The sequence below is a fragment of the Acanthaster planci genome, linkage group LG01 (assembly GCF_054643075.1).
Source record: "Acanthaster planci isolate LZ-2023a linkage group LG01, COTS_SCS, whole genome shotgun sequence".
NCBI classification, from domain to species: domain Eukaryota; kingdom Metazoa; phylum Echinodermata; class Asteroidea; order Valvatida; family Acanthasteridae; genus Acanthaster; species Acanthaster planci.
In genome coordinates, this window is record NC_141777.1 from 29,073,156 (window position 1) to 29,098,435 (window position 25,280).

The following is a 25,280-nucleotide window of genomic DNA, read 5'->3' on the forward strand; positions in this document are numbered from 1 at the left end:
GCCCCGTTGTGCCCCCACTAGTAAAATCCTAGCTCCACCACTGCACCCGAAACTGTACACAATGGCATAGCTTCATTCATTTTCTTGCATATGCGCTACAATATTTAGACATTCCAATACTTTGCACTGGTGAACGAACAAATCGGGAGTGAATTGTTTCACTAAATGATCATGCTAAGGCTTACCAACTTTGTTTTTGGAAGTAGTGAAACATTTCTTTGGCTGTAAAAGTGAACTTCCAGATTTTCCACTCAGCTCCAATGAAGAAACGACAGAAACTTTTGAAAACTGCAGCCCGCAGGTCTGGTCTGGTTGGGGCGGGTGATGAAGAGGGAGGCAAGAACTATAGGCCCTGGTTGCACTGCCGAGCTTGTGTAATGGCCAGCTTTTTCATGAACCTTGTTACATCGGTGGCGTGGCTTCAGCTCCCCCAAAAACCGAATTGTCCGGGTGGCCAGACCCAGAGGTTCTACAGGGGGCAGTTGCCTCCTCCCCCTTGTTCCTGTTGGGCTACGTCATTGTTCAGGCGAGATCAGAATTGTAGTTCTTTTGTTCCCCTCTTGGAACCTGATGAAACTTAAGGACTAGCCGGGAGCCTAGTTGGACACCGTTTAAGTTTGTTCCATAAATTTCCGTCACGAATGCAATACAAACACAGCAATAAAAACGGGAAAACCAATTTTTTAAATCAGTCAGCCATCCAATTTCACTGACGATCAAATCTGCAGTTTTCTTTTCTTTTCTTCTTTTTTTCGCTGACGGGGCATTTAACCGACATTTCAATCATGACTGCAAACGTTCGCTTTCGTTTTGGTTTATTCTGATTCGATCTGGATTATTTAATGCTTCGTTTGTGGCACGGCTGCAGCTTTGGACGCTTGGTTCATTCAAATAAGCCCACGATGATTCGTATCGTCGATATGGCCATGCCTTTCTTTTTCTTATTCGTTTGAAGGTAATCGTTTCATCACTGTCTGTTCTAATTAGTGATACTGTAAGTCAATACATTAATTTCTCTATGTTCTTTCGGGGTTCATTTCTTTTCTTCTTTTGGGTCGTTGAAATTTAAAATCATAAATGTGAAAACTAATATCACCGAAATAATGGCAAGAAAATGGCTGTGAAATTTTCCTCTTGATCCGATCTTTGGGAGGCTTTAAATTTTCCTTGTCACCAATGATCTTTACGGATATTATTACCGCTAATGGGTCATTAAGGAGACATTGTCATAAGAACGTGCACAAATTTTTTTCCAACTTTACTGCCCCATAATTCAATATTCCCTAATCTGATATGAACCAAACTTTGTATGTTTTCAATTTAGACCCTAATCTATCATCTCTCAAAATGTGGACGGTGAAATTCGGCCTCCTTCTGGTAGTTTGAAAATAGGGAGACACTGAAATGCCTCCCAGGCTAAAAGCCAATGTCTCCCCAATGCTGAAAAATTTACCACGAAATGTCTCCTAAATGACCTATTTGTAAATATTTTGACTGACCCTTGAAATCATAGCTTTCAAAATAATGAACAATCTTGAGAAAAAAATCTGGATGTTGACGGGTTCATTATGTTTTAATTACTTTGTTTACTGTTTTGTGTACTATTTTGCTCTGCCTTTGTAAGTTGTTTGCTTCATCCATTGGTTTCTTGACCCGAAAGACACTTGACGTTGGTTGAACCATTGGGAATACATGTAGTTCTCTTGCCAGTGGATAATTTCTTCCGTTTGAGATTGATCAGCCGGTCTCTGCGAAATTGCCATGACCGATGCCACAGCTTCCATTTTCAAAGCTTCTTTTATAAAAACGATTGGAATTTAAAGACGATGGAATGCACGGACAGTGAAATTGAAAGGTTCTTTTCTATTGTTGAATGACAACCGACGTGGTCCATCAATTTGCCGAGGGGCTAAATTGAAACTTTCGTGGGTATTCGCGCGCAGCACGAACAAGTCACTCTGTGAAACCCTTGGTGGCGCCCTGTAAATTTATACGAAATGTCCATGTCAAGAGTGAAATGACAAAATGTAGTGGATTGGGCACTAATTTCGTTGACACAAAAACAGACCAATCCTGAAATAAAGTTGGGGTAAATTTGCCATTTCGGTTATGGCACTGTCACCAACCATTATCAGAACAGCAAGGCAGATGGTTTTGCAGTCATCTCTCCATAGATACTGTGGTAAGATTTCAAAATGTTAGCAGCGCAACAACGGCACCTCTAGCCTCTACAGTTTATATCTGGAAGCGCGAAAAAGTGTTTGTTTTCATTCAATGATTTCTGCCCTTTTTGTGCATCAAATTCTTTATTTAAAAAAGCAGTTGTGTTGTAAAAGAATCGGAGGTTATGTTAGTACCATATATTATGTCTTTTTGTGTCGAGTTTTGCGTGTAAAGTATGATGAAAATAATGTAAGATCGGAGCCACTTACACTGCGTCAAAAAACTCTGTGCGGCCATCTTTGTTTGTTGTCGTGTGAAAGTCTCGTCTAAGCCTAATATCTCGTGAAACTCAACTGGGTTTGGAACGATGATGTCATCATCTTGTAGAGCTTAAAATTCTCTTTCATTTGATGTATGACTCGAGGCATTTGACTAAAGCACTGTCAAGCCTTGTTTTGGTTTGTGAAGACTACAAAAACTTTTTAAAATGTGCATTTTTCTGTTGAAAATCCCCCCAAAACATGTATAAGGAGTTGATGAAACGTGTGAAATGGTGTTTATTTGGAAGCTTGGAATTTCAGGAAGAAAAGGAAGTTGTTTTTTTGACAAAAATTGATGTCGAACCTGGTGGCGAACAGCCCTTTTGTATTGGGGTGCTGTCGTGCAACTGTGCATATATGGTGTTTGTATGTGCATCAGATTGGTGCATGATGTACGGGTAGCAAGATGCAAATAACAAGTGCATAAACCACACGTGTTGTTTCAATCAAATGTTATCAAAAGATCCTGTGGAACACAAACAGACTTTAACTTATGACACCTGATAGACTTGGTCCCTTATTTTTCTAATTATTTATTGATGACAGAATATGACATCAAAACTATGCTTCAGTGATCTTTCACACATTACTAAAAATTTCAAGCCCGACTCGACTGACTGTTACTGTATACATGTACATGTATCCTGTGTTTATTATTGATAAAGTTTTCTATAATGAAAGATACTGTTTACTTTACACTTCCTCTGTGACTTAACTACAGATCTTTGTCCAGCTCTGGCATGTCTGGAAGTGGAATCAATGAGGAATAAGACTCCATGTGGTTCAAATACACTGATGAAAAGAAAAATTGTGCCTACCCCAAAAAGTGACAGACTGATAACACCTATTTTTTAACAACAAACAAATTCATAACTTCACTATACTTGCAGCTATTGAGCCAAATTTCATACCATTCAATTTCTTTTGAAATTACCTTTCCAATGGTACTAAACTTGTGGGGGTCAAATAAAAAACCTGAAAAGTGCCAGAATCCCTAGCAATAGCACCCAGCTTAGCCCAGGCAGGTGGACTACGTTCCTGATGTTACGGGGGGAGTCCAGGATATAAAGGATGCAAAATCGGGCGAAAAATCTTATTAACTAAACTTTTCAACACTTCTACCTTTTCCAAGGTGCCAATTTCAAGTCTGTAACTCCTATGCATCCTTATCTCCACAGCTGGTGGGATAAGAAATTCGACACATCACCACCAAAGACAAAAACGGGAAAATGAAGTTGGACGTAACATTAATTCTTGCCATTGTTGTGGACTGTTTTCAGCCGTTTTCCAGTGCAGTTCGTACAGTGTGCGCACGCGCGCAGCTATTTGGCGTACAAGATTCCAAGCTGCGTACACACACATCAAAACTTCATGTTCTGACTGGAATCACCGAAATACAATCCCGTCATTTTTAGGGTTTGTGCACAGGGTGTGTATCGCAGCATCCGTAAATGCGTTTGAATGAATGAATTTGAATTTATTCAAATTCCATTGTATGACATGGACATTTCACTTGTCTTTTGACCTTTGGTTTTTGGTTTCCCATGTATCATGAAGGAAAGCCCATCTTTGCTTCGAACACCAAAAGCATCAGGCATCACTGGAGGTTTTCCAAAGCAAACACGTCGCCGCTGCTGACATGGGTGGGACTGCGAGCAATGTGCACTCACCAGGAGGTTGACAAACTGAGTAAGAATGAAGACAAGGGCAACCCAACGGCTGAGCAAACAGCAGGAAAGATCCTTCCACAGGGCCCACAGAAAACCTCACAAGGGACAGGGGACGCGAAGAAAGATGGGCTCGCCCATCAGGCCAGTAGTGAAAGTATACCAACTCCAGTCAAGACGGGTAACTCATGTTTTTAATGCTCAAAGATTTGGTAAAATCTCTCTTCCATCCTCACGCGCTTTTGTCTCTTTCTATTTTCTCAGGTGTGCCTGTCCATGCCATTTGTACCTCATTAAACTTTGACCTTCATTGACAAATTGTTTGTATGGAGGGTCAAGATTTGAGTTGTCTTCATATTCATGTTCATGTGGTGCCCTCACTGACCATGATGAATCCTGATCTAGTGTTATAGCTACGCCAGTCTAAGCACTAAGCTTGATGATATAGCCCATCGACTGGCACAAAAATCCTTAATAATCCCAGAAAAAACATTAGTCCCTATGAAAGTGTCATATTTTTACCTGGAAGAATTAAAACAATTTGAACTCTTAATCAATTTGGAAAGAAAAACTCATTGAAAAAGCGATTTAGAGTCCCCTTGAGCGGACCCCTGGACTCCGGCTGTGACCTGCTAGACTCCGCTCGCTTCGCTCCCTCCGTTCGCCATTACCAAATTGTCCTGCACTAAAATATGGCTGACTGTAACACTGTCCTGACCTATCCAAATCCCTTCAAATCCATCAGGAGTTTCGGAAGGGTTACTACACTGAATCATAGGGAGACAGAGTTGTATTTTTCCTGGGCCTTGGGGACTTTAAGTTATTAAGTCGGAAGAATGTGCTGTTGGGTTGCTGAACTGACAGACTTTGGAGGCTCCAGGAAGGTTCCTATGAGAAATACAAAGAAATGAAGAGAAATACTCCTTAAAACTTGCTTAAATATTTACATGTGTATCCGACTGTAGTATCTATGAATTTGTGGCCTGGCCAACACCCCGTTGAAGGGACAATTGTGGGGACAAGAATTTGTCTATGTATGTGTAATTATTTTGGTCTCTCCAACTATTCCACATGTGTAGCCTTCCACAACCACCCAGAGTGAGTTACAAATCATGACAAAATTCACTCACAAATCTCTGCTTGTTTTTCTTTTCTTTGATCACAAGTTCCGGAATGGTTCCTTCCGCACAAAAATTGGATAATCAGTATAAACCAATTTTGAAACATTTGTTCTGAGTGCATTTCCTTTTGATGTTGACACATTTGCTCAGTAGTCAGATGATATTTAATGATGGTTCAATGTAAATCACATGGACAGTACTCAGTGGACAATAATAAGAAAGTTTCGTACACGGAATGAGTCATGTGTAAGTCGAGAAGCCACCGTCCCTGTTCTTTCATCACCAGTCTCATACAAGGACAAGAGGAGGAGAATTGACTACAGCAAGAAGTACACAGACAACATCACCATCACAGCAGTGCGTGCTATGAATGAGTACCTCCTGAAGTCAAGGTTAGTTCCCATGCTGTGCTGGAGCTTTCCTGCTCATGCAATTTTAAGAAGTCCAGTCCCTTTTTAAATAATAGACTTTCATTTCAGGGGCTGTTCCAGATTTTAGATTATGCTTCAAAATTCGTCAAACTTTCCAAAATGCCTGTCGTTAATCTACCTTTAGAAGCCCCTTGAGCAGTTTTGCTCACTGAAAAGAGAGTTTGTTTTGACCCACCATTCCAAAACTAGGCTGATGAATTATATGCTATTATCTTGAAAGTATGTATACTTGAACAATGTAAAGTCCTCAACGTTTACTTCAAACAGACAAAATATTGTTAAAAAAACCAAAAATTTTGACAGTGAAAAATTAGCAGTGCAGGGAGAGAAATCTTCAGTTATTTATTTATCCTGGTTTTAGGGTATTTGTCTATTTGCAGAGGGGGAGTTCTCATTTTCAGTGAAAAGCTTTAGCCTGAGTGTCCACAAAATATTGTTGGCTTGGAGACCACATTGGCTTTGTTTTAAAGGTATTGACAAGCCTTGTAGTACAGAAACAACCACAGTAAGGAAGATGGAGCTACAGGATTTGATTAGTGTCTCTCTTCAACTTGTTTCCATAGCGATCTAGAGCAACTGCGCAAAACTTCAAGGAGAAGCCCTTATGAGCAGCAGGGGAACTCAAATGCCATGATGGTTTATCTCAGATCTGATGTCGAGGCAAAGTAAGTCGCCCGTCCGAAATTACTGTAAGATGTACAGTGTTTGACAGTCAGCCCCAGACCCCATTCAGTAACATGTCCGCACTGTCTTTCCTTCTGTCTGGACCCTGTCTGATTGATTCCATTTTGATCATCAGAGCAATTGAGGTTTGGGGAAGCAAGGAGGCCTTGGAGATGGAGAAGAAGAAACGGAAACAGAGAGAAGACATCTACAAAGAGCGTGAGTACTAATGCCAAGCACTGTTGAGTGACTACCGCCATCTCATTCCCGTATCATGGCAGTTGGATGGTATCGGGGTCTGAGGCGAACTGGGCCTTATCAATGTGCCAACATTTCTCCACTAGTGTCTAGCAAAGATGGCGCTATCTACCAAGCCTAGCTAAAACCTGGTAACACTGAATGTTAATATTGGATTATGTTTAAGCTTACAGCTGTCTTGACAGTCTCAAAAAGACCATTATTATAATCGGTGTTGTAGTAGCGTACTTTTCTATGAGTATGAGTTATTTTCCTTGAGTATGAGTGCGAGTAAAAGTACTTTGGTGAGAGTACAAGTACAGGGAAATTTTTCTTGAATGAATGAGCATGAGTACTGCAACACTGGTTGTAATCCATTCATCAGCTGTCATTACAAGTCATCCTGCTTTAAGCCAGAAACTTTTTAAATAAACTCTGACGAAGGCATTCCACTTTCATGTTTCATCCTTTTTTACCTCAGTATTGGTCACCTGACTTTCTGATTTTGTGACCCGACTCTTGATTGAGTGATTGACAGGGCAGTAAACCAATGAGTCATTTCGGTATTTCTAACACCCAAGGGCTTTCGGGAACAAAGAATGCACGTGAGTCAGCGTATGGCTGCACTGATAGGACATACCGAATTGACTCTTTTTCTCAAAAGCAAATTTGGGGTTCATAATTTGAACAGAAGATCCCAAAACTGATAAAAAAAGTCTTCTCCAAATGACATCATGGTAACAGCACCCTCATTTGCCCAGAATAGCATAGACAATTTCAAATGTTCAAAGAACTGCACTTGTCAGTGCATTTCAACCAAGAGGGATGTCAGATAGTTTTCATACATTAAAGAGGAGGAGAACGTTGCACAAAGTGTTCATCTAATAAAATTTGACTAATGGACCCTTTGAGTGGATGAATGGACTGTCAGAGCCCATTCACAAGGTGCACTGGATGACATCTAACGCTTATTTACCACAGGTGGAAAAACAACCTAAGTACTACTGTGCCAACCTCATTAATGTCGCTGGCATAAAAAAACAATTTATAATTAGAGTAATTTTGCTATTTTTAATTAGATGTGTTCCTGCTAAAGAGAGCAATGAAAGAGTTTGATTCCTTCTTCGGGGAAGCCAAACCGGTGAGTGACGCCCCCCCTTTTTTCCCCTTCTGTGACTGTAAATGAACGCAGTTCTGATGACAGACCTGGCCTGTTTGGGTCAAATGTTTACTGTCAATTCTGGCTGCTCAACTCTAAGCCTTTAGACAGTGCCTAAGTGTATCATTTCAGCAAAACATTTGAAGACCCATCCCAGTTGATGCAGTTAAGTGCACACGTGCATAACAGTTTAAACGACTTCACAGAAATATGACCATTCGTCTCGATACTTTGTTTTTCCTAGCCCAAACAGAGCATGTTTGAAGGAGCAGGCAAAGTGGTTATGTCAGCCATTGTCATGTGAGTCCACCTGTAGTTCAGGGAATGGGAGGGGGGGTCCTGCAAGAAGAATTGAAATTGTACAGCTTACAGTTAAATTGAACTTTGTGATATTGAGTTTTGTTTGTATTTATGATAGTTAACCCTAACACTCCCAAATCCTCCTATTTCAATATGATTTTATATACACCCTAGGGGGGTTAGGGTTAAAGGTCACTTTGTAGTTGAAAACAGAGGACAAAAGCGTTGTCTTAAAATTTAAAAGACGTGCGTCCAAATCAAAAAGAGAAGCTGGAAAAAGTGCCTTACTTGCAAACGTCAAGTAAACACTAAATACGAGCGCATAGGATTGCTGATGAAACACAAAATTCCATGCGCGGTTGATGAGCACAGTAAATTTGAAAAAAAAAATAACTCAGGTATTTTCTTTTGCATGTGATGAATACACCCATGTAAAGGCATTTTTTCAAGGTTTTGACGGTGACCAAGGGATTAATTTTCCATGGTGGTTGAACGTGCTTCCCTGTATTGCATAGCATCATGACAGCTAATCCCCAAATGGTTCTTTTGTTCAACACATGCTGAAACCCTGCAAAGAAAAGTCTGGAGGAATACCTGCTAAACAACCCAGCTTTACTGAGTCATGTCTGATTTCTTCTGGTTTGTTCTGCTTCCAGTAACTCGGCTAACTTCTTGTTCAAGCTTGTCGCCTGGATTTACAGCGGTTCTTCCAGTATGTTCTCCGAGGCCATCCACTCGGCCGCCGACGTCTGCAACCAGGTCATTCTGGCCTTGGGAATCAGACAGTCCATCAAGGGACCTTCACCTGATCACCCGTAAGACACTGGGGATACCTGTAAGGAGAGCGAGCCTGTTCAGCCTTGAACTCCCTGAGTACATTTGCTGGGAAACTGTGAACCGATGCTAATTTGAAGTCCCCACTATCCTGTGCCAACATGCGCTTTCTTTATCTCTCCAGGTATGGGTTTTCCAGTATTCGCTACGTGTCTTCCCTCATCAGCGGGGTGGCGATCTTTTGCATCGGCGCTGGGTTGTCCTGCTACCATGGCATCATGGGATTGATCCATCCCGAGCCAATGGAATCACTGCTTTGGTCATACTGTATACTTGCTGGCTCACTCCTGACAGAGGGAGGTATGTTGATTTTGCCATTTTCCTTATTGTCTTTATTTCCATATATGTGTAAAACATCTACACCAAAATTCTAAGAACAGCTGACATAGAAATTAAAAAGAACGACAAATAATTAAGATAATCACGGTCAAAATGTATGGTTGAACGAATGTTCCCAATGCAAGGGAGATTTCTGAAACAATACAAAAAAGGAAAGTCCACACAAGGTAGGTAAATCAAGTGTGGATAATAGTGTCTAATTTGTGTACCTTGAAAGCCTGTAGCAAGCTCATTTGGGTCAGTGTAAGGATATAAAGTGAAAACATGACCAACAAAACTTACAGAATCCCCAAATTATGACACTGCATTTTATCCCTCTAGCCACATTTTCCATTGCGTACAATGCTGTTAAGAAGGGAGCCAAAGAAAAACAGCAAAGCTTCATGGAGTATGGTGAGTGGTGGTTTAATATTGACTTGCTCAGGTTAGGCCTAAATCATGAGCTGTACCAAGTAAGATGCCGTCCTAATGTTGGGAATAAAACAGGACTGGGGTGAATTTTCACAGTGCAATGATCAATGTACCATGCGGCACAATATATAATGAAGCAAGTCTGACCCAAGCCAATGTGGCTTGAACGGCCGATGTTCTCTTGGTGTGAAAGGATTGGGAATACTTTTGTTCCTCCCTTGGATGGGATGACAGTCAATCGCAGGTCGCTCCCAAATTAATGCCTGTACTCATTCACACTTCTGGGTAGAGAGAGGTGAACAGAGATCAAGGCCACAGCATACAGCCAGCAGATGGATTTGAACACCTGACCCTCTGGTTGTTGAGTCAGTAACCTTATCATTGGGCCATGTTTCCCCTCTGTACAATGTAATGCACTTACAGCTCATTATGTTCTGAAAATTCCCCCGAAAACTTAAATTTTCTAGGGGTAATTTTGCAATGAAGCAGTTTGTTTCAGAGAGATTTTTAAAGTTACAAGTCACATGTAATAGAACGATTATTTAAAGGCCAGCTCAAACTTACGTGAATTTCAGAGGACAAATTTAAGAGAGTAATTTCATGAGTCACATTGAACTTGTTAATGTCCTACAATTTTTATGTCACGCCTGAACCAGTCCCTACTTCCATCAAAAACATGACTATTCACTGTGTATACCAGCGACATGAGTACAATGTATATTTTTTTTGGGCAGTACTGCGGAGCCGAGACCCCAGCATCAATGTCGTCTTGCTCGAGGACGCTGCCGCTGTCCTAGGTGTGCTTGTAGCAGCTGGGTGTATGGGGTTGACATCTCTCACTGGCAACCCATTGTACGACTCCCTGGGATCTCTAGCCATTGGATGTATCTTAGGTTGGTTGGTTTAATAGTCAGTTTTATTAGGTGGGAAGTAATTTTTCAGTGCTTGTTATGATCTAGTATGAGAAAAGAGCACATCTTCTCTTATTTTGGTGTTGGTCTTTTGAAAATATTTTTCAGTTTCGTTGAGTTAAACCTATGCATATGACAAAAAGGAGCAGAATGTTTCTTAGTGCAGTCGATGAGATACTGTGCTCTTGTGTAGTAATGGTCATGAATGTGTATGCATGCTTAGGTCAGTGGGAGCATACCACAAAAGTGTCAAAGACATATACCTACTGTACCTCCTGTCAAAAGAGTAAAAAAAAAAATATTCCAGTCATTGTCTTCGTCAGTCATCCATCGCCAAATGAACTACCAAGCAGTGTTGTAGTCAAGACCTGTGAAGACTGCTTTAAGATTTCTAAGGACCATCACAAGACCAACACAAGACTTCCATTGCAATTCAAGTCTCAAGCTATTCAAATGAAGTGTCACTGTTCACCCTGTTACTTTGTGACTTATCTTGTATCTGGTCTTCTATGGTCTCAACTACAGTATTGTTAAGAGTACACTGTTCAACGGGACCCTTCATTTTCTATCATGTGACATTTCTCTGTGCCATTTGTTTATCTGCATTCATGTATTTGCCTGTCTATCCCACCACAGGTTGTGTATCAATGTTCCTCATCTACAGTAACACAGAAGCTTTACTAGATCGCTCCATACCAGAGACTGAGTTGGAGAAAATAAGTAGTTTGCTGGAAAATGACGTCATGGTCAGGTAGTTGTAGTATCTCATTTTCCTATTTGTTTCCTTTTTTGTGTCAGATTGTGCGCCTTCAAGGATCAGTATAAAGTTGTCTGTTTCATTAGCATGGATTTGCTGTTTTACAAGAATTGTTGCACTTGTAATGCTCTGGCACTTAGCTAGAATTTTTTGCCTGTTGCAAAATACGATTCCTGTCCTGTGAAACATATTCATTGTCCCCATGGTTGCCCGAGTGTCCTAATTTAGCTTTTCAACTCTCAAGTGATCTGCCACTCCACATTCCCGATTACGCTCCTGGTACTGTTGGAATGCGGTAGTACAGTGGTGCAATGAGCCACTAGACGTTTTCCAAAACTTGGCTACCTGCCTTGAGTGGAAACACCTCCTCATCGGTGGAAAAGAACTATGTTGGGGGAGACTGTGAAACCAAGTGCCATCCTGTTGGTAGTAACGTGTGTGTGAAGCGTGCAATCCATAATCGTTAGCAAACTGGCAAAGTGCAGTTCCCACCAAAGGAGCCACCATTGCTAGGAAAACTGTGCCTTCTCTTTGTCCAGCTCGGGGCTGATAGTCAAGGCCCACTAGCACAATACAGTTGCATTTACTGCCACAGAGACATCCAGTTTTCTCATGCTAAGCCAGGAGCTCTGGGAGTATTTTCAGTTGGTTGCAACAGTAGACTAAAGACGGAGACAAAGCGAGTGTTGGAAAGAAAAAAAAAAGGAAATTGACCTACGTGCTGATTTGAAATTGCCATTATGTTTATTTTAATTGCACATCTATCTGAAATGTGACTGTTGGTATCTGGACTCAATTGCACTGAACAGTAAGCAGCTGAGAAATAAACAAGAGGATAACAACACTGGACAATGATTGGTTTATTTTACACCAAGCTAAATAATTTCTGTGCTTAGGTAATTTCTGGGGTTAGCTTTTTTGTCTTTGACCCTTGAAATGGGCTCCCAAATAATTTGACATGCAACAAGATGAAAAAATCTGGATTTTCAGAGCTGTATTAAAGGGAGTCCCACACTATTCAAAAGCACAGTTCAAATCTTGTTTAAATACTAGTAACGAGGATGAGTGATGGCAGATGCATGCCTTTGTCACGTTTCATTTTTGCATTTCATTCAAGACTTGACAACAAAAGGCAACTTCATGTAATTTGATTTTTTGATAGGGGCGTGTACGATGTGAAAGCCACCGACATGGGCGTGGGCTTGATCCGGTTCAAGGCGGAGTTGGACTTTGATGGCAGGGAGGTGACCCGTTCCTACCTCGATGGGCAAGACCTGGAGAGCCTACTCAAGGTCAGGAGATGATGCACTTTGGCATAACTGTGGAAAAATTGGTGGTCTAGGATTTGATCTGTGCTTACCTAAACTCTCTCAGATGCATTAAGCTTATTATGACATGTTGGAGTCAAAAACTTGCAAGTTTTAAACTTAATTCACTTTCTGACCGAAAGGGTTTTTGTGAATGGGAATAAATGTATGCTGGCTTAGGAGAATGGTCTCTGATAATGCCCGATCCACAAATGAGGGCATTAGTTGCATTTCATTCTCCTGAGCCAGTCTTCAATGTTGAAGACCCAGCCAAGCACATATCTATTCCTTTATAAATCTTTGAGGACAAGATTTTCCTTTGGTTTTTGACCATCTTGAACAGACGATTGACCACAGAGATGTCGTCTCTGTGGTCAGCCTTCTGTTCCCTTTGAGTTTCTGTCCTTGATGTTGGTACATTACATGCTAGTTTGAATGTCCTGCTTTCTTGTTTTTTAGTTTTAAGTCCATAAAGCAGCAATATCAAGAAAACGCCATTTTGTAACCTTTTTAAGGTTATTTGATCTTACATGGAAGGTCCTGGTTTTTTGGTTGCAAGAACACTCAGTTCTTCTTGACAGTGCCACTACTTATCACACGACATTCTCTCGATTTAACTTGGGGCATCTCCTTTGAATTGCAGGAGTTACAAACTTTCACTACCATGGAGGAGATTGAGGCCTTCATGCTAAAACACGGCGAGAGGATTATTGACGGACTAGGAGCAGAAGTGGATCGCATCGAGAAGGAAATCAGGGTGAGACTCTCAAATTTTTTTGGCCAAGATAACTGGCCTGGTTAGGTCAGCCCATTGGCCCTATGCTTAGGTTGGTTTGAAACTGGCACTGACGGCATGCTGGAGTCACTTACGTGGGATTCTATTGCATTTCTTGACACCACGAACATCTAACAAAAGAAACACAGTGCACTAACAGCGAGTGTCCATTGTTATTGCAATATACGTCTTTAGTTACATATTCATAGTGCGAGCCCTGCATGGGAGAAAAGTGTATCTGGGCACGCCGAGCCAGGTAACATCTTTCACACATGACAGAGTGAGTGTGGGCCAGATCAGTCGTCAATCATCATGCGGCACACTTGTGAAATGGTCATCTTTTTTGCCCCTGCAGAAATTGAACCCTGAGGTACGGCATGTCGATCTGGAGATCCTGTGAGATGATCACAGCAAGACATCCTGAAATACCTCACCGATGTGCAATATGTTGCCCAAGGACCATTGCTAGGTTAGACCAGCAGCGAGTGAAGCGAGCGTGCATGCATGTACATTGCTGGTTGATCATCCGTTGGTGTTAAATGCTCTTCAGCATAGGAACATTCTCATATAGGTCAAATGAAAGCAGGTGTTTCATGTTAAGCTGTGAACAAAAAATACAACTTTGGTTCTGATTTGGACATTGTAGCCACTGCATAGGTAGAAAACTTGTCCCAAATTATGCCATTTTTTCTGGTCAGTGGAGTCAATTAAAAGGCATCAAAGTAACACGCCACCACTGATGAAGGCATTTGGTTGGCCATGTGTGTCATACATTGTGAACTAGACAGTGGGGATCATTTTCACATATAACCGTGAATTCTCCTTCAAATGTTACCATGGTCACTACTTGTGCCATATATGGTTGTCATTGTCATTCCGATCCAGTGCAGGGTGCTAAAGCTCCCACACTGTTTGCCACATATCAGGCTTTGGAGATTTGCCGACCACGCGAATGCTGTGCTCAGGGCTGCTGTCTTCACCTGTGACAGTGGCAGACATTATATCAGGTCCGGTGGGTCATTGAGAGCACCCTATTGGTAGATCAGCTTGAAATACATGTAGATGCATGCTTAGCCTAGCTGATAAATCTCTGAATTTACCCTGTACTGCCTATTTCATTAAATATCTAATGAGAACATAAAACCATGGGGGAGGGGGGACCATTGGCACTCAGAATATTTTTGTCACAAATAAACAAACTTACCTATTCCATTAAAATGCTTTTACAAAGTAGTGATTCACACCATCCATTTCAGCATGTGCATGATTTATATTGTTTTCAGCAAAGTGCTGGCTGTTCTGTCATCGTTTAACATCTCAAGTCCAGATCTACGTTTAATATTTGACCACTTCCATTAAAAAAATAAAGAAAACACTTTAATACCACTAGTTTACTTTTAACTCTGATTTCTGCATGTACTGATCCAATGGATCCAACTGATCCTTGGATTTTGCTGAGATACTTGTGCATCTTTCATGGTCATTTGTCATTTATGTCATTGGTCAAAACAGTTGAAATGCCACCACCATACCTTTAAAAATATGTTTTCAAATAACTAACTGTATTCTCTGAATGTTATTTCTGACTGAACCAGACTTCTTGAAAATAATATCCTAAAGGTCTTCGTCTGCAAAAATTTTTTAAAAATTACATGAAAGGCAACACTTAGTTTCCACCTCTTAATGCCATATTAAAATGGTAAAAAAGCTTATAATCTGCACGAGTCATATGGAATATTGATATTTTTCCTTGCATTATGAATGGCTTCTCGTGTATCTGTATGCACTCATCAAATTTGCATGATTTATGATCATAAATCGTTGAAATCACACATAGATTTTACAACTCGACTGTGGTACAGTTCTAGTCAAAACTTAATTTTGTTGAGATAACAAATCGGCTTCTTGTACTTGTTCATGTTTATAAAGTTCTTGTTTTTATGTTTGGTAATAAAATGTTGTATTTAATACAAACCTGAAATTATTCTTTGGGGTTCAGTTTTCCAGAGAAAGTTAGTACATGTACTATATTGCTTCAGATCTCCAGCCGAGTTTTAAGTTTAAAGTTATCCACAAATACCATGTCCTGAATACTCCTGGGTCGACTGAAAGAAATATAAAAACTTCTCACATGATGCAACACAAAAGCTCTCTAGGTGCGGCCATTTTCAGCATCAAATTTTTTATGTTCGGTCTTGATAAGCTGCTCCAGCTCATCCTGAGAGAAAAATAAAATTATAGCAACTGAAATGATAAGTGTTGCCAAGGAAACTCAGACATTCACATTAACCAGCCAAGTGTTTGCTACTGTCTTGAATGCTAATCAGCCCTGTCACGAGCTTCAGGCATAAGGGGGGGGGGCACACTACCAGGTAGGGGGCACATAACAAGAATAGATCATTTTGATTGTAATGGCTTTTGCCAATGCAGGGAGCAAAACATATTCAAAAACACTGTATAGAAAAACTCCATGCCATGTAGGTGATTTTTTTTTTTTAAATAGCACTGTTAACCACTCGCCACCAGGGTTCCTGGTACCAGAGACCTTGGCCATATATTCATGGCCGGGTGCCCGAAATCAGACCTTTGGAACTGGGCCTTTATTTATGGCCAGGGTGACCGAACTCGTAACAAAAGACCAAGCTGCAGGGACTTGCAAATCAGGGTTCATGTGCTGTCAGGGCATTAGTGAAGGTAATCCATTTTTGTTTTTAAAGAGTACCATTGTTTGCCACTGCCAGCACCCGCAGATTATCAGCGGGGACAAAAGCATTCTAGCACTCCAGCATGAGTGATGCAATACCACTACTACATGCTCGTGGAATGCATTAGTAAAGACAACACCGCCGTCCAGCAATGCACTGGGCCAATTTCTGGAACAAAGAGGAAATTATGCAACACCACACAAAGGCGGCTCTTTACTGGGCGGCAGGTGTGGCTGCAATACTCACACGTCAATGGAGGTTGCCTGTCAGATAAGACTGGCCACAAGACAGTCATTCATTTGGGTGTACGCATCCAGTAAATAAAGATAGGTATTTTTGAAGAATTTTGAAACCGGAAAATCATGAAAAACTGCTCAGCAGAGGATCATGCATGCCGGTAACTCCACCAAGCATGAAGTGGTTAAATAAAACACAATAAGCCGTCTTGGCAGAAATGGGCTTTGTGCATGTGTGGGGGGGGGGGCTGGTAATCAGGATAAACCCAAAATGCCATCAGCCCTGCTTTAACCTTAGCATGGCAGACAAGAAATTTGATGTCATTCCATACCTTCCATCCGAGGAGTTCTGCTAGCTTGTAACATCCCTCATCGCAGGACCCAAGAAATGCAACATCTCTGAAATCAATAGTGAAATTGGTCAACATGTCAATGTGTAAAAGTAGAAAGCACATGTAAAATATGATTGAAGTTCAACTGCTTGTTCACAGCTTCCTGGGGGAGAGTTAGAAAGCCCTTCTTTTCATTTAACGGGACATTTGCTGCCAGTTACCTGTAATTATCTTCATATCCAAACTGAAAACCGGTGGTCTGGCCTGAGAATTTCATCAAAGGATCGCACTGAAACAGAAAGATCCAACAAACACGTTAGGACCTTTTTGATGGAACATGGTACAAATGAAATGACACAGACAAACTGTGCAACAATGTGTAAAAACATACGGAATGAGCCAAATTTGGCTAATTACAACAAATCTCAAATCTGTTGGGGAGGGGGAGGAGTTGGACCCTTCAACCCCTTTCTGCATCTGCTGCTGGGTCCTTCCATGTTGACAATTTTTCTTGGGATTAAGCCAAGAATGCCTTAAAGGCATTAGTTCTGCAAAATGTGTATACTTTACCTCCGAGTAGAGCATCTCCACATTCCTATCAAGAGGGACCTAAAAGACACTTGTGCGGCGCAAGCCGTGTTTGCACTGGATTTTTCCCCAGAATTTTACCGAGCCGATGGTCAAGATGGCCAACTGGAGCATTATTTGGTGTGGTTATTTCATTATGGGGTGTGAGAATTCAGCTTCTTAGCTGGTTCCAACTTTTTTTTGTTAAATGTTTAGCTTGAATTTCAGCTTTTTTGTACATCTGGTCTGTACAAAGGTATGGGAACCTTTCACATTTCAGCTTTTTGCCAGCTGTTTTCAGCTTTAATCTTAAATGACCACTCACAGCCCTGTTCATTGGACAGCTGTCAGCAGTGTGCATCTACCAAAACTGAAGCACAGACAACTGGGCCAGGCAAAACGAACACACTAAAAGTGGGATGACTTGGGAACTTTGACACAGACACACACCTCCCCAGCTGTACTCGCAGTCTCTTGAGGTCACTAATATTGAGAATCCTTAGGGGAGCAGCCACACATGTATGAAAGAATGAAATCATGAAATTTAAGGATGCCTTACCTTGCCACACATCTCATAGTTGATGAGAAGTCGAGGGGTTGTTTCTGGTACTCTGAGGAATTGTAATGATGTCCTGGTGTTATTCATTTGACATAACTCAAACCATTTTGAGGCAATATGGGTCAGATGACAGTAGTTTATACTCATTTGACAATTGACCAGTGCTTCATCTTCTAATTGAGTGTGCCAGGAGTTTTGGAAGGCACTTTGAGATTTCAAAGTTTCTGGAAGCGGACCAACTTGAAAACACTGTCCCCAGAAGTTGTTTGACTGGCATTTCCGAATGACCAGTGTCCTCTATGCACTAGTAAAAACTATTATACAGATTTTGAGCATGCTTCTCACTAATTCTCGGTACCAACAGGTCACGAAAGTCACAAGCAATGCGCTGGGCTAAAAACTTGTGGAGTATGAACAGTGGCGTATCCAAGTTGTGATTCAGAGGACAGATTGAGTTTGTTTGTAACAATAAATGCTCAACTTGTTTCATCTGTAAGAGGTCATTTACTTACCATTCCCCTTATAAAAGGTGGTAGCCACAACCAATTTTTTTTTTTTTGGGGGGGAACCTTGTTTGGGTGGGGGCCAAAAATGTGAAAAATTCTTCATAAAGCCTTTATGAGAGGTGAGATTACATTTAGGGGCTTTAGGCAAAAAATGCCCCCCATCCCAAAAATGGCCTTGTTTCTGCTCCGTTTTTTTTGCCCATAGTTGACCCCATTGATCTGCTCTTGAAAATGCAAACACTTTCAAATACTTAAAAGAAACTTGGCAACATGCATAAGTACCCCCCCCAGACATGCCACGGGTATTGGGCCCTAAAGGCCCATTTACACACACGTGCAGTAACAGAATTCTACACGGTGGAAAATATAGAGCACATGATGTTCTATTCTTTGTTTGCATTCAGAGTGGACAAATTGCACGGTTGCTCAATACATCGCTGCATTTAGAAACCAGAGAGATTTTTCCAAAGATAACACGCTGCATTTAGAAACCAGAGTGATTTTTCCAAAGATACCATGCTAAGACTGCATGTTCTGGCCAATCAGTGTTCTCACTATTAAAGTATGATGTCATTTTGGCGGAATATTTGACATGAATGCCAAACAGGTTTCTATTCGTTAGTGGACATGTCGTACGGCATTACCGCTTTCTATTACCACGTTCTCTTACAGCTGACATATGCAAATTGGTCCTTAGAATACAAGTTGAGTAAATGATGACTATTTTCCAAATCTTGGCTTCATACATGGCTGTTTTTTCATTTCAGGCTCTCAAATTATTTTTCAAGCCTTTTTTTCTCACCCCCAACTTTTAGCCGGAGATGGAATAACGGTTTGTTTACAAGTTTCTGTAGTGTTAGTAGCATCCAAGCAAAAGGTGTACATAGGCTGAATTCTTTACGTGTCTATAAGTGAAGAAAATGGCTGCACCATAAGAGTTGTTCCCATGACGATCAGTAAGTCACATTTTGGAAAGTCCTGTCATGAAAAAAAAAGGAAAATTCAAGTTAAGACGCCTAGAATCAGGCACAGCAAAGTAACTGAGAAACGGAAAAAGAAGTCAGGCTGGTTAAAAAAAACTTGTAGCTGCGAAAATAAGTTTATGATTTGCACAAGTATGAGATCAGTTATTTTTAAAGAGTTTCATCCAGAATTTCATGCTGTTATGAGACGTCCTATGCATGAGTGTTGCTGGAAGTTTTTTCTAGGGGGGGGCAAAACTTGAAAAGCACTAACCGACAATGAAATGACAAACCATAAACAGTGGAAGGGGGTTAGTTTTAGTGTTTTCTTCAGCAAATTGTTGAATTTCATCCCCTTTCATCACATTGTAAATGTTCAAATTTTCCCCCTTTTTGGGGGGGGGGGGAGCACTCTTCCCCCCTTCCCCTGTGATGCCCATGGTCCTATGATTAATTTGGAATGGGCCGACAGCCTTGTACCTCCTTGGGTAGATCATGCCAACTTTTAATTGGACCCTCTCCGAAGAATGCAATGTCTGGTTTGATGAGGCCACCGCACTGGTCACAATTTGGGATCCTCTCGGCAAAAATCTCCCCTGGTTTATGAAAAAGAAAGAAAATTGTTGTCACACTGCCTGGATGCTACAAACATTCACTGCACGGCCAAATGGGCCCTGGTGGTTAAGGTTCATTAAACTGCCCATATATTTCCTAATATGGAGGAGTCCAATGGATACTCAAGTCAGCCTTCTCCTGAAGCAATTAGCATCACAGTGATTAGCATGAATAGATTCATCTGCATATAAACATCAATCTATCAAACACTTCAAGCTGCATGACATGCAAATACATATCACCGTATTACGCAAGTGGACTTGTAAATGTGTTGTCATAGTTCTGTATGCAGTAGGAGATGGCATCCAAAATCATTCCCACCCTTGAATGATTGTAGCATATAACGCTACACAACATTGTCTTTGAGTACAAGTGACAATGGGCAGAGACTGACCTTTTACCCAATCTGGAGAATGCTCCTTTCGACAGTTCTCCTCAATGCAGTGAGCGGTGCTGAAGCTCCCATGAACTTCAACGAGCAACTCCTCTGGCACTCCAGCAAGCTTGTTTAGCACGTCAACATTCTGATCAATTTAAAAGAAATGCTACTGGTGTTAAAAAAGGAGAAGGAACTGATTTATTGATCCTGCCCTGACTGTTGGAGCCAAGGATGGCATTAATCTTTTACAGGTAGTTCTTTTCCTTCCATTCATATCACTGGGATCTTGTCTTTTTTCACTAAAAACGTCACTGACAGTGACACCAATGCTAAATTAAAAAAAAACCTGCATCAGGGAGGTGTGAATGTAATGAAGTGCCAGAACCCAACAAGTATATATTTTTCAATATTGCATGGGTTCAAACTATTCGTTTTAATGTCACCTGCATCAAAAAACTTACATATATCCCAGATGCGAAATTCTACCAACACACCATATCACTGAATTACAACAAAACTTGCCAGAAATAAGTGGCAAAGTCCTTGAAATCTTCTTTATGTTATTTTTTGTAAAGTAACTCACTTGAGTGTAATCCCTAAGTAGTAGTTTCTTATCACTCATTAGTCGGATGAAGTAATGGCACGGTGTTGGTTTGAACTGACCAGGGTAAAGTGCCCTAGCCAAAGTTAGGAACGGCTCTGGTCTCTCCTGCATATATATGAAATAATGCCACTCATTCATAATCCACATTGTAAACTAATTTACCCTGTCCAATCAATCTCCTCTCAACAGTTATATAAGTATGGGGGTGAGTGGAGTGTACAGTGCTGACATGCTTGCACTATAGTTATACAACTACTATGTGTCAATATTTCATGATGCGCCCCTACTTTGAAGTAGTTGTGTCTCAAAACTAAATAATCTCAGTGTTATGTAATCTCAGTGTTATCTAATCATTCTTTTCAACTTGCAGCAGGCCCCTGGGCTTGTTTTTTGGTGGTAGTTGTGATATTTTCCTCAAAGCAGCATTCAAAAAGCCACAGTTATACAAGCCTCTAAATTATGTGTTGGCAACTTGAACACACTTGGGTAACAATAGAAAAGCAGGTTGTAGGAAGACCTGGTTGTTTGAAAGTGTAAGGGATTAAGACACGGACCCACTGAGATCTTGGTAAAGGGTAGATGTGTGTGTTCTTAGCCACGAGGCCATGCAAGCTACAGCAGGCTCATCTTCAGCCGTCTTTCCAGTGAGCCTGATCCAGCCACTTAGTCCCAGACTTATGACCAGTGTTTGGTTTCAATGAGCAATGTCACTTCAGAAAGCACATCGATGAATGAATTCTAGCATCTGAAAGATTCTCAGAACTTTAAGTTTACCAGCCTATCAAGACCCATCATTATATGCCCTTAAAAAGTTGCCACGTACTGCTCCAGATCAAAATCACAAAGACAAAAGCTTAGAGATTAAACTTTTCAGAAACAATTTTAAAGTTAATTTGATTGGCTTCCTACCTTGAAGTACCTGATCTCAAACATGAGATGAGGGCTGGGGAGTTGGTACTTCTGCAGGGAATTGTAAAGACCACTGCCTTCACTTCTGAAGTCTGGAAGTCCTGCAGCTGATAACAAGACCAATTCGTGTCTGCATGACCACAATTGCTATACCAAAGTGAAGGAAAGCTACCAATTGGTGATAGTTCTATGGGCAACTTCATGGGTTAATAAGGGCGGAGCAATAATTCATGAAAACAACTTACATGTTGAGATCCCAGCTCCACTCATGAAAATGACATTTTTACCTAAAAATACAAGAAATAAACCTGTGTAATAGCTCTCAGGTGCCACTCTCTTTAGGAAGTGTTAAGGGTTTAGCATGAGGTCAAACCAAAATATGGTTGGGTTTCCAATTAAATTAAAAGAAATCAGTGTTGATAGCTAGGTTAAGAAAATTTCAAAAAAAGGCTCCTGTTTAGTAAAACGAATTAGATCGAGGTTATGGTAAAATATCGTTTTTGTTTTGTTTGTGCACTCATTGCAACAGTTGAAGCAAGTATCAAATTGAATCCTGTGCATGTTGAAACTGCATGCAAACAAAGTATATTCACTGATCTAGAAAGCAAGCCCTCTTTTTCTAGTTGACCCAACTCAATTAAAAAATCCAGAAGTTTGGAAAATGGACACAAAACAGAGAAAACTTGACCAAAAGACCCATTTAAAGACATTTCTGAACCTCACTACTAAGTACTCACACTTGCCACTCTTGATGTACCTGGCCATACCCTCTAGGCTGACCTCGTCAAGGACCTGTTTGGGTTTCTCCACAGTTTTCTCCGTTGAGGATTTGTCATTATGATGTAGCAGTCGTTGAGTCAACGCTGTCAAGTCATCATCAGTCACTGTATGAATCATCACCAATGTGGTCATCATCATGAGCTCACTTTGAGTTTATAGTGAGCTTCCAAATTTTATTGAGTTCTGCTTCATCACAATTTACACAACCTTTTGCCTCGAAATAAGAAAAAAATCTCAAGAGTTGTAATGAGTCATGAATTTTTGTGACTCAAGTTGAGTCCTTTTAATATAGTGACTCGAGTCAAGTCAAAAAGTTGTGTCAAGTCAAGTGTTTTGTAGTTAAAGTCAATTCGAGTCACCAATATTTGAACATACATGTACATGTAAAACTATAAATAAAACAAAACAGAAAATTGATTATTTTTGGCATTTTTAAAAAAGAATCTTGACAGTTCTTTTACTTTAGAGTTGGAGACTGATACTTCAGATCCCTATTTGACCTGATCCACGAACTGATGAAGGACCTACATGAAGTTCATCCCTCAGCAAGGCTTTTTGTTGTAGTTTGGCAGTATTATACTCGAAAAGTGTCTGTCCTTGGAGGTTGACATAAGTGAAAAAGTATAATGAAAAATGAAAAAAAAAAATGCTTCAAAATGCTTCGAATGGTTAGGATGCAAACTTTCAACTTTTACTCAGATAACCTTTATAGGATACCACTAATTTCCCCTGCAGTGAACTATTCCTGTATTATCCATTTGGAAGCAATACAACATCTTTAAAAAAAGTCATATTTACCTGTAAAATTATATTGAGGTATTCCTGCACTTAGAAATTACACTCCAGATCTTCCAGACCAGCCTCATAGGGTTTGTGCATGTGCAAAGGGTGTCAAGTGGTGTCTGTGTATGGAATTCTTTCCTTGTTTCTCATTTTTCAACAAAAAAATTGTCTTCTTTTTGGGAGTGGTATGGCCCCTATAATGCCCCCCTCCCCGCACCCTTGGTTCACTTCTGTAGGCATGATAGGATCGACAAGCACTGCTTTTGGGGGACTCCTCTCCACCCTTATGTGGAAAAAAAAGTGAAGTGAAGTAATTAAGTAAGTAGAACTAGAAGGGTCCTAAAAGTACGAATTGCCTGTCCTTTCTTTATGTGCTTAGCCCAGCCACTAAAAGCATGCAAAGACAACCTCACATATCCACGTCAACGAACCATAGAGCAAGGACAGCGAACCAACTACATGTAGCCACGCTTGCTTCTGCAAACCGGAAGGCTAAGCACAGCATACGCGTGTATACGAAGGGTGTCTTTCGCTGTGTAGAAATTCGCGCGGTCAGATATCCGGGAACTCCTGTACATGATTGAATAGCATGAGGGCTTGGGGTAAATTTTCCCCTTTGCCGTGTTAAAAGTCTGTAGTGACGTCACGCCGAATACTGACAAACAGCCTTGTCAACTTTCTGATTTCAAGCTAAATTTAGCTGGGTAGGTCTTGAGTATTCCAAATATCAAGTAGGCCAACATCTTTCCCGATTAAAAACTGAAACAGGTTGTTCCTTACCAACATCACTCATGGTGTAGTAGGTCTATATTCAGTATGCTGGGGAGTTGATTTACGGACAGCGGTCGCGTATGACACGGACAGGCCCAAGTGTTCAGGTCACAATGTCAGCTGTTCCAACTTGGACGTTCCCTTGTCCATTGGCCAGTCAAATAGAGCTATATATGCAATCACACGTATGAAGCCAAACCACGGTTCACAACCATGCACAATGCATGACACCTAGATGCTCAACCAACCATAAAGCTTCACGTGTGAAATTAGGCTCCTTGATGGTGTTTTTATTGTTGATATAACGATGAACGGCTGCAACGCAAGTCTAATACACATTGGGCATGCGCAATACAAACACAACCACCGTGGTTTGGCTTCAAACGTATAGAGGGATTTCATATTAGCGCCGTCTGCGCATACCTGCATCGAAACCGAGGCTCTCTGGTTGAACTTGCTCGCGCGCGCCCGCGGAGTCCACACAATGGAGTATCCGGTGCGTAAGTGTGACGCCACTTCATTTTAAACCACGCCCACTGCACAAGATACAGGACCATCGCAGGTGCGTTAGTTCGCGGTCAATCGTTATTTTTCTTTTGATTTTACGTGTAGACTCATCCTGAAAGACTCTTCCACAAAAGACTGAATTTAACATACTGTTGCGTTCCCTAAATATCAAGTCGATGGTAGCATGGACTTCATTAGTGTCTACGGGATGTGATATTTGGGGTCAACAATTTATTAAAGGGTGGACGTGAAACAAAGGGGTTTGGGTGACAGTCAAACTGTATGGTTGGTTTATTGCTCTCACTTCTCTTCATCAAAGTTCAATATGGATTTGAAGAAGGTGTAGCTTAACATAATACAACACACAAAAGGCAAAGTTATAGAGAGGCGAAGTTGTATATGAGTGTAACTAAACTACGGTTTGGCAGGACCATTGGAAATGCCAGTCAGACGGAGTGGGTACGGTACGTGTGTGTAGCATCGCACCACTAGGCTACACTCATCGGGCCGGGCCGTGGTGGGAGCTGTCCCGGACCACCACGGTGATTAGCAAGGGCTGGACGGGGCCAGCGCCGGTATGTACCGACCGCACTGCCGCTCAGACCGCAATGTGATGAGCGCAATGATAAAGTCGCCGCACTGTGTACCATTGGCTCAGCGTAGAGACGGG

At 41.1% G+C, this 25,280-nt stretch overlaps 2 protein-coding genes across 6 annotated transcripts; one reads left to right on the top strand and one right to left on the bottom strand.

Annotated features, from left to right (window-relative positions):
• The first annotated feature begins 1,983 nt into the window (after window positions 1–1,983).
• On the top strand, window positions 1,984–15,376 carry LOC110985959 (proton-coupled zinc antiporter SLC30A9, mitochondrial-like). Its single transcript, XM_022247473.2, has 15 exons — window positions 1,984–2,182; window positions 4,041–4,331; window positions 5,558–5,663; window positions 6,266–6,367; window positions 6,502–6,584; window positions 7,682–7,743; window positions 8,006–8,061; window positions 8,718–8,876; window positions 9,020–9,195; window positions 9,556–9,627; window positions 10,380–10,538; window positions 11,193–11,307; window positions 12,476–12,605; window positions 13,264–13,377; window positions 13,751–15,376. The coding sequence occupies exons 1-15, from the start codon at window positions 2,110–2,112 to the stop codon at window positions 13,793–13,795; spliced, it is 1,743 nt and encodes a 580-aa protein (XP_022103165.2). The 5' UTR covers window positions 1,984–2,109; the 3' UTR covers window positions 13,796–15,376.
• On the bottom strand, window positions 14,783–24,477 carry LOC110985960 (NAD-dependent protein deacetylase sirtuin-2-like). 5 transcript variants are annotated; one of them, XM_022247475.2, is made up of 12 exons: window positions 24,113–24,472; window positions 22,507–22,653; window positions 22,015–22,056; window positions 21,770–21,876; window positions 20,840–20,965; window positions 20,272–20,401; window positions 19,743–19,858; window positions 19,202–19,278; window positions 17,795–17,846; window positions 16,890–16,957; window positions 16,669–16,735; window positions 14,783–15,613 (listed from the first exon to the last, which is right to left on the bottom strand). In XM_022247475.2, exons 1-12 carry the CDS (start codon window positions 24,123–24,125, stop codon window positions 15,548–15,550), a joined length of 1,011 nt encoding a protein of 336 aa, XP_022103167.2. In that variant the 5' UTR covers window positions 24,126–24,472; the 3' UTR covers window positions 14,783–15,547. The 5 variants fall into 5 exon arrangements, with proteins under 5 accessions (XP_022103167.2, XP_022103169.2, XP_086996073.1 ...); XM_022247477.2 differs by having other exon boundaries at window positions 23,993–24,120; XM_087139947.1 differs by lacking the exon at window positions 24,113–24,472 and adding an exon at window positions 23,348–23,615.
• Between the last annotated feature and the right edge of the window lie 803 nt (window positions 24,478–25,280).

Coding starts and splice junctions, on each gene's coding strand:
- LOC110985959 (XM_022247473.2), top strand. CDS start 2,110: ATGGCACTGTCACCAACCATTATCAGAACAGCAAGGCAGATGGTTTTG. Junction 8,062..8,717: donor GTTATGTCAGCCATTGTCAT/GTGAGTCCACCT, acceptor TTCTGCTTCCAG/TAACTCGGCTAACTTCTTGT. Junction 13,378..13,750: donor GCATCGAGAAGGAAATCAGG/GTGAGACTCTCA, acceptor TTGCCCCTGCAG/AAATTGAACCCTGAGGTACG.
- LOC110985960 (XM_022247474.2), bottom strand. CDS start 22,681: ATGACCACATTGGTGATGATTCATACAGTGACTGATGATGACTTGACA. Junction 20,402..20,839: donor TACTTAGGGATTACACTCAA/GTGAGTTACTTT, acceptor TAAATTGATCAG/AATGTTGACGTGCTAAACAA. Junction 19,859..20,271: donor TTCTCCAGATTGGGTAAAAG/GTCAGTCTCTGC, acceptor TTCATAAACCAG/GGGAGATTTTTGCCGAGAGG.